The sequence below is a fragment of the Camelus ferus genome, chromosome 33, assembly GCF_009834535.1.
Source record: "Camelus ferus isolate YT-003-E chromosome 33, BCGSAC_Cfer_1.0, whole genome shotgun sequence".
Taxonomy (NCBI): Eukaryota; Metazoa; Chordata; class Mammalia; order Artiodactyla; family Camelidae; genus Camelus; species Camelus ferus.
In genome coordinates this window covers 9,401,923-9,417,305 of record NC_045728.1, presented here as the reverse complement: position 1 = coordinate 9,417,305, position 15,383 = coordinate 9,401,923, and the positions used below count along the sequence as shown (strand labels likewise).

Here is a 15,383-nt window from a genome sequence, read left to right as displayed (position 1 = left end):
TTTTATTTCCTTTACTGTAGGATCTGGTTCAAAAAATATATCGCTGTGATTTATGTCAGTGTGTTCTGCCAATGTTTTCCTTTAGGAGTTTTATAGTATCTGGTCTTACATTTAAGGCTTTAATCCATTTTGAGTTTATTTTTGTGTATGGTGTTGGAGAATGTTCTAATTTCTGTCCTTCACATGTCCAGTTTTCCCAGCACCACTTACTGAAGACTCAGGAACAGTTTCCAATGACTATTGTGTGTGGGGGGTGTGTGTGTGTATGGGCCACACTTTGCTGTTTGCTTATCATTTTTTGTTGTTGTTGAAAACCGGACATTTTAAGTGATACAATGTGGCAACTTCTCATATCAGAATAACCCCTTCCAGGGTTTTTTGTTGTTGCCGTTTGTCAGTATTACTGCTGTTGCATTTTTTTTTTTGTATTGTTTTTGCGTTTCCTGCATTAATTTTGTGAAGTTCGCGTCCTTCGCTGGGTATGGCCACTGAAGTACTGACCAGAAGTGGTCAGCTAGTGATTGGACAGAGAAGATGTCCTTAAATGCTTTGAACCGTTAGTCTGGCAGCCTCTGCTGAGGGCCTCTGAGTGTGTGCTGGGGAGTCTGCCTTCCGTGCCGCCTGCAACTTGCCTTAGCCTTCACGTCTCGTTTGCGTAGGGTCTCGCGGTTATTAGCAGGACGTGAGGGATCAGGCCCTTCCGGTTCTTTCCTGAGTGCACGCGCAGCCCTCACGCGTGTGACCGTGTACGTTCCCTGGAGTATTTCAGAGCTTATCAAAGCCTCGTGAGGACATCGTCTTCCCCTTATTTTCCTTTTCTGCTTTTTAATTCGCCTTTTGTTAGGTCCAGGTGGTAATGTGTCTGTGGCAGCTGTGGTGATAAAACACTTGCCCCTGGTGACTGTTTCCCGTAAATCCCCTGGCTCTAGGTCTGTTTGTCCAGGGAGCTGAGTCAGGTGATGTACAGAGAAGGCCTGAGAGTGCAGCTTTCAGACGAGTCACCAGGCAGGTCGGACGCTGACAGTCCTCTGGCCGTGGGGCGTTTGGGAGGCTCCAAACCTGTTCTCTCCTCTCCGGCGGCTCCCGGGCTGCTGGTTTTCACAGCTCCTGCAGCTGTGAGGCCGTGGGTTTCCAGGCTACCACCGAGCTAGGGAGGAAAGGGATGGGTCAGGACAAGTTAAAGTATCGCCAGGCTGGCTCTCCTTGCCGAGCCCCAGTCATTGTCTTGAGTAAGTGCTCCTTGGGCTTTTGCAAGCCTGTGTTTAATTTTCAGGATTCTGAAAAAGTTGATTTTGAGAGTTCTTTCTTGTGAGTGTTCTTGTTGCTTTTATGGATGAGTGGACCTGCAGAGTCCCTTCCTTACTCGGCCATGCCAGACGTGCTTTCCATTAATATTAACTTTGCAAACTTTTGATTATGGTCATTTTCAAATCTGCATCAAAGAACAGTTTGTACTGGTAGGACCTCCCTTGTGCCCTCATTCAGTCTCAATATTACCTATGTTGGCTAATCGCTTTTCAGCTGTCTGCATGCTCCTAAGTTTTTTTTTCTGGGCTATTTTGAAGCAACTCCCAGATATATCATTTCCTCTGTGAATAATTAGGTATACACAGTGTGAACGTGGGAGATATTTTGCTGAAGCTTTGTTACTGTTTCGAAAGGTGGCAGTGAATGCAGCAGCCCTGTTGCTTCTGGACTGGTATCTTTGTCCACCACCTGTCTTGGGGTCCCTCATTTCTCTCACCAGTTTTCTCTGTGAAACTTTTCATTGACTAAGTCATTATGACATCCTTTGGCCTTCCCTTGGCCAGAATATGTCATTTATTTAATTCTTTTCTACTCTTTCCTCCTGCCCTTTCTTTTCTTTTTGCTATTGACAGAATCTCAGACAAGAATGTAAATGGACTCTCTGAAATACAAATTATTCTGATTCTTACATTAATTTTTATTTACTTGTCAGAAATGAAAACACCAGGGGCAGGGAAATAGCCCAGTGGTGGAGTGCATGCTTAGCATGCTTGAGATCCTGGGCTCAATCCCCAGTACCTCCATTGAAAAAAAAGAAAGAAAAACACCAAATGAAAAAAAATCGTATTATAAATATTCAGGCCTGATAATATTGGCATAAATTAGAGCATTTAAATAATTCCCAGTTGTTGGTGAAGTTATGTGTGCTGGCAGATGTGTTAAGTGGTGTAGCCTTTCAGGAAGGCCATTCACGCTCTCTATCAAAAATAAAGATTTGACCTGGGAATTCTAAGGCTGCATCCTGCAAATATTCTTGTGTAGCTCTGAGAAAAGATAATATATACAAGTACCCTCGTTGAAGAGGACTTCTGGAAATAACCTAAATGGCCATCGGTAGCTGTTAAATGAAAGATGTCTGAGATACATTGTTGATTAAGAAAAAAAAAAGTTAAGTTGTAGAACACTAAGATACTGTTAATGAAAAGAGTTGAGTTGCACAGCAGTATTTCTCTCATGACCTAATTTGTATGTGGAAGAGGAAATTGCCTGTATCAATTTGGCATTGGGTTCAGCTACTGGTAATCGACTGGAAACTGAAGTGGCTTAGCCAAGATGGAAGTTGATTTTTCTCTCACCAGTGCTGCCTGGAGGTGGGCACTCTGTGGCTGGCATGCTGGTGCCCTGGTGTTACCGGGGACCCAGGCCTCTGTCTTTCTGTTCTACCGTCCAAACTAATGATTTCCATTCTCAAGTTTCACTCATGGCCCAAGACATTTGGACTAGCCTTCAAGTCTTCTGGAGTTGGGAGGAATAAGGACAGGCAGAGAGGCCAAAATAGGTCCCCTTCCAGCTGATTCAGTCCCTTTCAGCATCTTACTGAAAAACCCAGTACAATAGCCCTTTTTTATCTCATTGACTGGTACTCGGTCACATGACCACATAGAATTGTACAAAAGGAAGAGAACCTTAATCTTCCTTTGGGGGGCCGTCAGGGTCCTGTTGCCGCAGGGAAGGGATAATGGCTGTTGGGGCAGGTGTAGCTGTGTCTGTCACTGTACACATATGATCACTTGTGATGGGACAGAACATTGCTGAAGGAGTGGCCAAGAGCCAGTGACCAGTAGGCTCTCAGGAGCAGAGCAGGAGCAGAACCTCTGCATTTTTCCCTCCACCTGTCTGCACCATTGAATGTTTTTCACAAGTACGTTTTATTATAATAAAGAAAAACCCAACTAGAACAACAAAACCCATGGCTTATTAAGGAAAGTATTAAGGCCTTACAATACCTCTTATCATCAATAGTGCGCCACAGTTTAATTGGTAATGCGTTTCTTGGTGGTAGTGAAATATTACAATAATGCTTTTGAGAATGTATTAGGAGTGAACCTCATTATCCAGATTTAGGAATAATTCTCTCAGAAGGAAGTGGGATGGATGTTTTGAATATTTAACTAATGATCGGGCCTGAGTGTCACTGAGAAAAACAAGTCCTTTCTAAGATATAATTGCAGTAGGAAGTAGTGAAAAAGCATAAAGCATAAAAAATGTGTTTCACTGATACCTCTGCATTTGTGTATATTCATGAGGATTTATGTTGAATGACTTAAGCAAATCATCTGACCTTTATCCATCGCTCTGAAATTTTATTGACTTCAGGGGGGCTTTTGGAATTTATCCATAGCAGTTTTGCTGGGAACTCTTTTCTCATTCAGGTAATACATACTGTGTTTTTAATAGATCCATCATTTCTGCAGCCCCGCACTGAGTATAAGCTGTTAATGTGGTTTTCAGGGAGCCATTTTGGAAAGGCAGTGTTTTTCACTTCCCAACGTGGCTTCTTTAAAGCCAACTACTTTTAACCAATGTTAGCGGTGGCCTGAAAAAAAATTTTTTGTGCATGTGTGTGTGTGTGTGTGTGCAAGTGTGTGTGTACACACGTATACTCCTGCCCAAATGAATAAAAATAATCTCATCAGCTTGGTGATGAATTTGACCAGCTATTTAATTGTTATATTACAGTTAAGAGAAATTGGTGTGTCCCATGTTCTGTAGGAATTTAACATCTGTCGTAAACTGTGGCAGGTCACCCCTTCTGGCTGGGGGCCCAGCCTTCTAATACGGTTCATGATCATCCTGCTTGTGACTTGTGTCCACATGCGGGTGGGTCTCCCTGTCTGTCCTTGGAGATATGCAATGTTTGCCTTCAGCATCTAGTCACATACATGTAGACCTGGAAAAAGCCATGTAGAGCTTTTACAGTGGTTCTTTTATGAATCATTGACCTTCTTGAGAATCTAGTAAAATGTATGTCCCCTCCCTCGCAAAATGAATGAGTTCGTCTGCACAGAAAATGTGCATATATATCTGTATGTGTGTGTATATATATATGTAGGGTCCCTGGACCATTTAAACACATATGCCGTGTCCTGATTCAAGTCAGCATCTCATTTTGTAGATGAATAAACTGGGAGCTAGAGAAATTTAGAGATTTCCTCAGGTGGTAGAGCTTGCTCTTAATCTAGTTCTTTCATACACGTCTTCAAGATTCCAGATGTGGTTTCATCTCTCTGAAATGCAGTGTGATGTGGTCAGCATCCTGTGGAACACTCTGGATTCTACCAAAGAAAACGTATTTTAGCAAAAGACACCTTCATCAATGAGAAGTATTAAAAGATTGAAGAATAGAATCGATGAAAATTTCTTTCCACCCGTGGTACAAATGAAAGCCCTGTGACTCCAGGACCCTCGGGATCTGCAGATAGGAATGGGGTCGAGGGTGTGTTCTGTACGCGTGGTCTGTGGCCGACCTCACCCTGTGGTGGCCTGGGGGCTGGAGGCTCCGCCCACTTGCCTCTTCGGCCCCGTCACCCGGTCCTCTCCCTTTTGCCCTCTGCTTAAGCTTCTGCGTTGTTCATTCCCCTTCCCGGGCTCAAGTTCTCCATCACACCGTTATCCTTTCTCTTCATGGAACATCTGTGGAGCCTCTCATGTCTATTGCACACCAGGCCCATTGACAGCAGCTGTTGCAAAAAATGTGCATTTGTGGTCACGTTCTTGATTTTGTGTTTTTACTAGAATCAGAGGGGTCTGACCTTTCTGTTTCCTCTCTCACTTACTTTGAGTGGCTGTCGTGTGGTACCATTGATTGTTTTTTTCTCCTCTCCTCTTTGGCAGCATCTCTTCGGGAGTCCGCAGCCATCTTCTGTTCAGCTCTGGGTCTCCTTTGGCCGGAAGCCCATGAGAGCAGCCCAGTTTGTCACAAGACATCCTATTACTGTGAGTGGGGTCTGCTGGGAGTGGGTGGGAAGGACTGCTGTTGTCCCATACGGAGGTCGGGGAAGGGGGATGGGGGAGGTCCTTCTCGGGTGGGTATTTGATGAAGGCTCCCTGAAGGCACTTACTAAATAAGTCTCGAGAGGGAACCATGATGCTTTGGGCATCTTGCTCTGCTTTTTCCCTCTTCACTCTTTGAAGTGGAGCTGAATGGGAGCCTTAATTTGGTTTAAGTGGGGAAGGATTGGCAGAGAGGTTTGGAGCCAGAGTCCGGGGGCTCAGTGTGTCAGTGCTGAAGGGATGGGAGGTTAGTGACGGCAGTAGTTAGTTATGAGTACCTGCTGTGTTGCTCACAGAGGGTGAGGGTCCAAAAGAGGATAAGATTTGAGTCTCACCCTTTTAGAAACAGATGAATTAGAGAGCCTGAGAACAGAGCAGAGGAAGATACCACACATAGTCCACGGCCTGACTGTGCAGTACGTGTTGGAAGACAGAGCGATAGGGGAGGTCACGGTGGGCCGGGGTTGTCAGAGAAGTGACCACAGGACGGAGGTGGCATTTGAAGGCCGTGATGCTAGGAGTGGGTGTGACGGGAGGTCAGTGGCTCAGAGGCTTGTGAGACGGAGAACACGCTCGTCAGTTCTTTGCTTTCTCTGTGCTCCACCTTCCTTAGAGAAGACGAGAGGGAGGGAAGTACATGTGAGTCCGTATTGTACTTTGTGCTACTGATCAGGAGACCCCTGATCTACCAAGAGGCTTCTGGGTCATTTGTAGAGTTCTGTGGCATTCTTATTTTATGCTCCACCTGCCGCTGAGGGACCTGCTCCAGCCACATGGCAGCCTCAGGTTCTCCAAAGAGAGGGTCAACCAAGCTTCTTCTCCAGGATTGGGAGGCCTTCCTTGGGCTCCAAGCCCACATTCGTCCCAGGGATGTTTGGAAGTTGTTGCTTTAGGGTGCAGAGGGACAGTCCATGGGGCATAGGCGGTTTTTTTGACTCGTGTCTTTTTTTGACTTTTGATGCCAAAGGAATATTACATCGCAGACGCCTCCGAGGACCAGGTGTTTGTGTGTGTCAGTCATAGTAACAACCGCACCAACCTGTACATCTCAGAGGCAGAGGGGCTGAAGTTCTCCCTGTCCTTGGAGAATGTCCTGTACTACAGCCCAGGAGGGGTGGGCAGTGACACCCTGGTGAGGTAAGGAGACTGTGCGTCCCTCCCGGCTCTCTCATCCCAACACAGCCTCTTGTCGGATGGTTTTCAACAGGAGCCGTACACGTGGACTTACCTGGGGAGCTTTTAGAAACCCTGATACCTGGCACCCATTCCCTGAAGTCACGTAGTATTCAGTTTAGGGTGTCGTGGGGGTGTGAGGGTTTTTAAAAAGCTCCCCAGGTGATTTTTATGTGATGCAGAGGCTGAGCACCGCTGCTCCAGGGGACAGTTAGGGTCACAGCCCCTGTGTCAGTCACCCCTTTGGGTTCCTTTCATTCAGTTGTCTGGTTTTGTGGTCCTGGAGCCTGTGGGAAGGAACACTTGCCAAGTTCCATCAGCTCAGGGCCAGCAGGTGGACGAGGCCGTGAGGCCCTGCCTCCCGGTGACTCTGGCTAACTGACGTCATCACTCTGTTTTTCCCCCAGGAATTGCAAGGTATTTTTCTGTAGTGTCTGTGAAGAGACACCAGCAACATTGATCCTTTATCAGTAACTATCATGGTCTTGTCGTGCAGTAATGGGCATTCTCTGGGCCGCAAGGAGTCTGGGGGTTGGGAGGGTGGATGCCATGAATCCCTGGGTGGCCTGTGATCCATTAGTGCCACGAGTCCAGTTACCCTCATTTGTCATCCTCCGAAGCAGACTTCTGTGTGTCTGACTGTGATTAGGGTTCCTCTCTTCTCTTGGAAAGAGCTGTCTGGTGGCGCTGGCTGACTGGTCCTCAGTGCAGTCTGGCTCTGAGGCCGTGACACCAGGTCAGAGGGCATGTCGTTGCTGCCCACTGTCCCTCTTCATGGTGCCAGTTCATTCTGTCATCAGTTCACTCAGCAAGCACGCTGCTGCTCGGTGCCCCGTGGTGTTCCCTGCACAGTGGGGAAATCATGTAAACCGCAAGGAAAACTCGGAACAAGGGCCAGGTCTAATTGGGGGAAGACTGTATAAACAAGTGTGTGATCTGTCTGTAATGGTAAGTGCTGAGGAGAGAAATAAAGTGAGATAAGAGGACTGGGGGTTACAAGTGTATAATTTTATATTGGCTGGTCGTGAAAGGCTGCTTCAAGGGGGTGACAGGTGCAGGTGCCTGAAGGAGAGGGCCCGGCACATACCTGCGGAAGACCATTGCAGGTGGAGGGAACAGCATTGCAGGTGGAGGGAACAGCAGGCACAGCGGCTCTGAGGGTGGAACTTTGTTGGTTTATTTTAGGAGCAGAGAGGAGGCCAGAGTGGATCAAACACCTGAAGGAGGGAAGAGAGAATCCAAGATCCAGGAACCAGGAGAGTAGGGCTTAGGTGGCTTGAGGGCATAGAAAGAACTTTATTTTGTGCTTTTAAGCACGACCAGAAGATGGACATCGTTTGATTTAACCTGTTTCATTTTTTTTACACCATTAAAACAAATTTGAATCGCATTATATGAAGAAAAGTGCATAAAACATAAAGGGGCAGTGTTATCAATAATTTTGTCAACACTCACATGACTTATATTTTAAAGATGTCACCCCAGATGCTGGGTGGAAGTTAGACAGCAGACTTCCACGTGTCTGGAGGGGACGAGCGGCAGCGGGGTCTCTCCGTGAGGGTCCTGCACAAATCCAGGCATTGGAGGTTGGCGCTGGCTGGACTCAGGGCAGTGGCAGCGGAGGTGATAGAAAGGGTCAAATTCTGACCATTAGCTGATGTCTTTGCTGATGGATTGGACATTGGAAGGAGACATCAGGGCCCCACTGCTGCTTGACCCCAGCAGCTGGTACAAGGATGGTTCCTCACGGTCAGGGCGGACTGGGCGAGGTGCAGGTGTGGGGAAAAGACCAGGAGTTCCAGTTCGACTTATTAGCCAGGAGATGCCTATTAGCTCTCTGAGCCGAGGACTTCCCGTGTGGTCTCTGATGGTGCCTTTCCACTCCATTTCTTCTCCTTTGGAGGTGCTGCCATCTTTTACTCCTTTTTCTCCCCTGGTACAGATTCACAGGTAATTTATTACCCAGTGTCTTCTAATGCGTATAAACCGTTCCTGCCGTGACTCATCCTCAGGTTGTTCTGGTTTGGTCTGTCGCAGCCCCTGTGGGCTGGTTCCTGTGGCTTTTTAAAAAAAAAATAATTTATTGCAGTGAAAGTTACATAACATCAGCTTAACCGTTTATTTAAAGTGCACAACTCAGTGGCATTTAGCACATTCACAGTGTTGTGCAACCACCAGCTTTGTCTAATTCCCAAACATTTATATTTTCATTTCCCCCAGAGAAAACGCCTTACCCCTTCAGCAGTTTCTCCCCACTCTTGCCTCCCCCCAGCCCCTGGCAACCACCGGGCTACTTCTATCTCTGTTCTGGCTGTTTCATAGAAATAGAATCCCACCCCAACATCTGACTATTGTGTCTGGCTTTGTTTACTTTGTGTAATGTTTTCAAGGTTTATCCACATGCAATAGCTGTCGATACTTCATTCCTTTTTATGGGTGAGTAATAGTCTCCTTCCTGTTCTATAAGTAAAATGATGAACTGCTATGTCTCAGGTCTATCGTGGACTCATTGTTTTTCACCTTTGAGAGCCTCCAGCTGTGGGGCTGACAAACCACAGCCCCTGTATTTGTCAGCTGTTCAGGATGGAGATGGTGACAGGGCAGAGTAGGAGCCAGAAGCTGCACAGTGCAGCCCCCCAGGAAGTGGGAGCCTCAGTCACGTGGCCACACGGCCACCATAGACAGACAGACGGCCTTACGCAGTTACAGGTGTCCCTCCTGCCTCCCTGACATTAGTGTGGTTGGGACGTTGAAAATAGATTTACGTCAAGATTGATAAACTCAGTTAATGTTTTTTTCTTCAGATTTTATCTCAGGACTGGAGATGTTCAGACATGCTCCCTTGAACAACCTTTGTCATCCATGTCTCCATCACAGTGTGACGAAATGAGAGAATGGTGAATTAGGTTATGTGGGCAGGTGGCTTAAAGAAACCAACAGAACCAAACAGAACCTTGTGTGGTTTTGGAACTAAGCTCTTCTTTGAGCTCATTAGGAACGTATGGTGCCAGGGACCTGGATCTCATTACTTAGAGCCCTGGAGAAGGAGTTCTTACTGGGGCGACCACCTGACCTTGGTAGAGGGTAGCGTCTACACAGATGGGTGGGAGAGACCTCAGGCCTGTGGGGCGTCCCGTGGGGGCCAAGGGGGGCCTCCTGAGCCGCCTGGCAAGGGGAGAAGCTGCGGTGAGAGCCAGTGAGAGAAAACGGAAGACAGCAACTCGGGGGTGTGCTTGGGGTGAGTCAGATTGTGGCGGGGTGGGAGGCGTCAGAGGGGAGGTGCCAGGATGCACCAGGACCTGGAGGCGGAGGAACGTGGGCAGCACAGGGCCCCTGCTCAGATCTAAAAGATTAAACTCCAGGAAAGAGGCCAGGGAAAGGGACAGGGCTCCTCGAAGTGAAACGCAGACCTCCCAGAGGTTTGGGAAGAAGCCAGTACACCCTAGGACGGCGGACCTCAGGGTGATGGGCTCCCGAGCAGGAGAGCCGAGGGACACAGGGCAGGGGGGTGGCAGACCTCGGACTGATTCCCGAGGAAGCAACTGGAAAACAACTAAAACAGACCAAAGGAAGCCCTGGGTGGGCAGAGGTGGTCTCGGCACTGGTACTTCCCTTAGGTCCTCACCCTGTCTCTTGGGCTTGAGTAGCCCTGCCGCTTGCCTGTGCATCTTTGTGTCTGAGGTGGCAGCACAGTCGTGGAGCTCCAGGTTCGTGTGACAGATGGCAGGAAGCCGTGTGCGCTGTGGTTACCCTTTCTCAGAGATCTGTTACGTCTGTAACGTGTGTTCCTGCAGAACTGCTATCCCAGTGAGATCGTAGCGGTCGGGGCCGGGGAGGGTCTTGTTGCTCTGATTCCCTGTTCATAAGCATAACTTCAAGGTTTCCAGAGCCACCCTGGTTAGGGGTACCGCGTCTTCAGGATGGGGTTCTGCTCTGCTCCGTGACACAAACTCTGTGCGATCCTGTCGGATCAGGGTGTTGTTGGCTCATTTGTTGTGAGTATCTGCACAGTGGCCATGGGGCCCCTCAGCTGTGTTCTTACACATGGGCTTAGGTTTAAGCCCCAGCAGCATAATTAGTATCTGGCAAGTTTGGTTTCTTGTTTCCTGTTTGTCAAGGCTCACTGGAAGATTTGGGGTCAGTTTTGTTAGTGGAGAAATAAATGTGCCTCCAACACCGACTTTTCTGTGTTGCGTTCAACATTCTGAACCTCAAGTGAGGAGTGATTGATCAGATGAGCATCTTGCCCTCAAAACTGAAAAAACTAGAATAAATAAAATAAAATCACTTTTTTTTTTAAAAAAGGGCAGATTATTCACCCATAAGAAGGAATGAAATAATGCCATTTGCAGCAACATGGATGGATCTAGAGATTATTATATCAAGTGAAGTAAGTCAGAGAAAGACAAATATATCATATGCTATCACTTACATGTGGAATCTTAAAAAAAAAAAGATAGAAATTCTATTTACAAACCAAAAACAGACTTAACGAACGTAGAAAACAAACTATGGCTACCAACGGGGAAAGAGCGGGGAAGAATAAAATAGGGATTGGGGATTAACAGACACACATTATTACATATAAAATAGATAAACAACAAGGACCTACTGTATAGCACAGGGAACTACATTCAATTTCTTATAATAACATAATGGAAAAGAATATGAAAAGAAAAAAATATATGTATAACTAAATCACTTTGCTGTACACCTGCAGCTAACGTTGTAAATCAACTACACGTCAATAAAAAATTAAAGGGAAAAAAAGAATGAAGTACTGATACAACGTGGATGAACCCTGAAAACATGGTGCTGAAGGAAAGTAACCAGATACAAAAGGTCACATATTGTATGATTCCATTTACATGAAGTGTCCACAATACGCAAATCCATAGAGACAGAAAACTGATCAGTGGTTGCCAGCACCTGGGATGGGGAGGAAACGTGGGGAGTAACTGCCCGTGAGTACACGGTTTCCCTGCGGGGTGATGACAATGCCCTGAAACTACACGGTGATGATCGTTGCATAACATCGGGAAGGTACTTAGTGCCACTGAATTGTGTACTTTAAAACGGTTAAATTTTATGTTATTAAAAATAAAAACATACCAAGCAAATGATGAGTTCAAGTTCACAGCCGTTTATTTTCTCTTATTGTAGGTATTTTATGAATGAACCATTTGCTGACTTTCACCGCGTGGAGGGGTTGCAGGGGGTGTACATTGCTACTCTGATTAATGGCTCCATGAGCGAGGAGAACATGAGATCCGTCATCACCTTTGACAAAGGGGGAACCTGGGAATTCCTTCAGGCCCCAGCCTTCACGGGATACGGAGAGAAAATCAACTGTGAGGTACAGAGGCTTTACTCTTGTTTGGATTTTTAATAGACGCTCTTAGCTGTAGGTCTCCCCTTACAGTTCCCAAACTCTGCACCGAGACACCCTGGGGTACGGTAGTGAACTCACGGGGCGCCATGGGGTATTTTAAGTTTTCGAAGGAAATAGCGCAGTGCTTGACGTCTGTTGGTCACCATGTGAGTTACCACTGTCTTGAGTTAGTTTCACAGTTTGAGCTTTAGCTCATGCTGTCTGTCTTTTGATGACATGTCTTTGTGAAGCTGCATTCTTGGCAGTTGATGTGATAAAGAGCAAGTGAAAAAATCAGAGTGGGGCAGGAAATGACGGTGGGTGGTATCTGATGAGATCCCAAAAAGCCGTGCAGCACCTAACAGGTGTCCACATCCTCTTACTAAGTGATGAGTGACTGTGGTTATTTATGAAGGAAATAAAAATTGTATGTTTTCTTTCCATTTATATATACATACACAAATACATGTACACACTATTATTTTGATCTGTGACTAAGTTTCTAAGTTTTCAGGACATATATTTACTAAGTTGTTTGGACTTAACTATGTTAAAAAAATTACTATTTCTTCTGGCCTGAGGCTGCTATTAAAAAAAAAATTACTGAGACACCAATTGTGCCGTGAACCAAGACAGTTCAGAAACCCTCGCCGTAAGTAATTATTTCTGCAGAACATCTTTTAAAGTTCTTCCCTGTATATAAGTTAGGATTCTACAGTTTTTCCTCTCTGTGACTTCATCAGAAGAGCTCATGATACTAAAATGTGCTGTTTGGCCCCATTAAGAATTCCCATTCTCCCAAGCAGCTCCTTCCTTTTCCCTCGGGAGATGTGTGGCTTGTGGTCCCTGCTTTATGTAACACCCCTCACCTCCACTCTCATTTCTCTAGGGGACCTAGGGTGTGTCAAGTAGGTGGGCAGAAGGAACTTGGTTGGGAGAAAAAAGCAATAGTTCTCATTTCTGGAGAAGCCATAACATTTTTATTAGACAATTACCTGATCTCTTGGATTTTCGAATTTTGTTTGTCCACGGTGGTGAAATATATTGACTCTCCTACATGCTGTATCTGTGGCCCTTGGGAAAATTATTTTGGAGACTCTTGATCTTGGATGCCCTTCTTGACTTTTCTTCCCTGTTGGGCAGCAGGTCTGGGCTTACCGCACCACGTCTAGCTTGGGAGAGAGGCAGGGTGCAGGTAGCTACAGGCAAACACCAAGATGCCATTCCTTCACTGCAGGACGTGGGTGGGGGTCTAAACCTTGGTTTAATAAAATGAGTGGGATTGTTTAAACTGAGCTCCTTGTACCCCTGACCGATCAGTTTATTTATGAACTGGACAACAGTTAGTCATCAGCTTTTAGTTTCTACTTCTGATTTTAGGTGGTGACAGAAAAGGCGAATTGGCAGATATTTCTTGGAGACCCACCCGAATTTACTCCAGTTTTCACTTGCTAAACTTTGCTGGTAGCAAGATGGATATTTGTTAGGGAGATCCTTGCGTTAAAAAAAAAAAGTGTATCTAACAGAGAGTGTCAGTTTTTACCTGTAACGTAAGCACAAATAGACGTAGCCTGTCTAGAACACTGGACGAGGCTAAAGAACGTTCGACAGTCCCTTTCTGGCCAGGAGAGTCGGGCATGACCCTAGAGCAAAAGGGTTGTTTGCAGAACTATTAAAATCTGAACCTAAGTGATGGAGGCCAGTTGGAATAACTTGAGGTCCTTGCCAAGGACACCGGTAGACTTTTTGTACAAATGTGGACTACTTCAAAATGTTTAATGTGGATCTTTCGGTGTTTATGTATCTCCTAGGTTGTACATGTGGGAGGTTATCAGTGAGGCTTTCTGACTTCTGAGTGTTAGTTTTTCCTCTGACGGAATTGCTTGAATACTATTTGAAATACGTCTCCACTGACTTAGAAAATAAGTAATATGAAATCATTTTGTTTGTCTTGCGTTGTGAGTCCCACGAGAAAGAACCTATAGGTAACCTGGGGAGAAAGAGTGGTAACTCTCTGTCTGCTAGCGTTGGCATGGATCCTTCCTGCCTTCCTTCCTTCCTTCCTTCCTTCCTTTGTTTCCTTCTTTCCTTCTTTCTCTCTTTCTTTCTTCTCCTTCCTTCCTTTTCTTTTTTTTTTTTTTTGCATTTTAAATATATCTCTATTGAAGTACAGTCGATTCACAATGTTGTGTCCATTTCTGTTTCGTGTACAGCACGAATACTTCAGTCACGTGAGAACATACATGCATTCATTTTCATAGTCTTCTCCATCATAGGTTAACCAGGCACGGATTTCTGATTGCTGTTCTCCGAGAGCCTCAGAAGGAATTTTTACGAGGATTTTTCTCTTTTTCCCAATGAGAGGCATTTTCCTGGTTCCGAGGGTCACATCCACCTTGGGAGGGTGGGATGTGGGGACAGCGGGCTGTGGCTCTCTTTTTCTTTGGGCTGGTCTTCTTCCTCTGGGCTACCCGCAGCACTGGTGCAACAGGGTGCAGTGTTCGGAGGGAGGTGGAGATGGCGTGTCCTGTGCTGACGGTGCCTGGAACTTGTGTCCCCGCAGCTCTCGCAGGGCTGCTCCCTCCACCTGTCCCAGCGGCTCAGCCAGCTGCTCAGCCTCCAGCTGCGGTGGATGCCCATCCTGTCCAAGGAGTCGGCGCCCGGTCTCATCATCGCCACGGGTAAGCCGGCCTTGCTGGGGCTCCCCGCTGGGTGGACCGCCGGCACCTGCGGCAGTCAGCGCTGTCTGCGGTTTGCTGGGCGACTTGGAATTCCTGCATTCGCTGACATATTCGTGAAATGAAAAATAATCACTCTTCTTGCACTTTAGGTTCGGTGGGAAAGAACTTGGCAAGCAAGACGAACGTGTACGTCTCTAGCAGCGCAGGAGCCCGATGGCGAGAGGTCAGCCCCTCCTGCCCTCCCCTGTTCCTGGCTGTGTGAGGACCTGGCTGGTGCCTCCATGTGTCAGGGACCCACGTGGCCAGTGGTGGAGGCCAGCGATGCCCATCGTGATGATAAACTATAGAGGGTACCCAGAGCCCCGCAGCTGCACCCATTCATATTCCCACCCTGCAACATGGGCTCGTGATTTTGCCAAAAATGTTTTTTTGAATCAAAAACAGCCTTTTTTTTTTTTTTTCAACAACTGTGAATTTGGGTAAATATTCCGAGATTGTTAAGTTCCATGAGTATAAGGCAGTGTCTGATCCATCCCTTCTTTACTCCTGGGACCTGGCAGGGACATCTGGGGCTCAGGAAGGCTTTGCAGACTCTGTTGGCAAACTGTAATGTGGTTGTCATGGCGTCAGGTCTGAACCTGGTTCCGCCCTTCCTTTTGCATATGAGCCAGGTCGAAGTCAAGCCTCTCCTCCCTGGGCCGTACTGTGCAGGAACTTCCCCTCATTCTGTGCTGTGGAGGAGGGCCGTTTCTGCCTTAAGGTTCTGTAACTAATTTAAAGGCTCCTTAGGACCTGGTGATACGGGTTCTGAAGGTGGAGCATTCTCTTGTCCTGAAATACTAACTCAGCCTTGGACA

At 46.6% G+C, this 15,383-nt stretch overlaps 1 protein-coding gene across 1 annotated transcript in view; it reads left to right on the top strand.

Annotated features, from left to right (window-relative positions):
- SORL1 (sortilin related receptor 1) overlaps positions 1-15,383 on the top strand; it is a 147,583-nt gene that overhangs the window by 41,278 nt on the left and 90,922 nt on the right. The window contains 5 exon segments of the mRNA XM_032472526.1: positions 5,143-5,244; positions 6,269-6,438; positions 11,638-11,830; positions 14,409-14,526; positions 14,676-14,749. Of these exon segments, the coding sequence (XP_032328417.1) occupies positions 5,143-5,244; positions 6,269-6,438; positions 11,638-11,830; positions 14,409-14,526; positions 14,676-14,749 (657 nt within the window).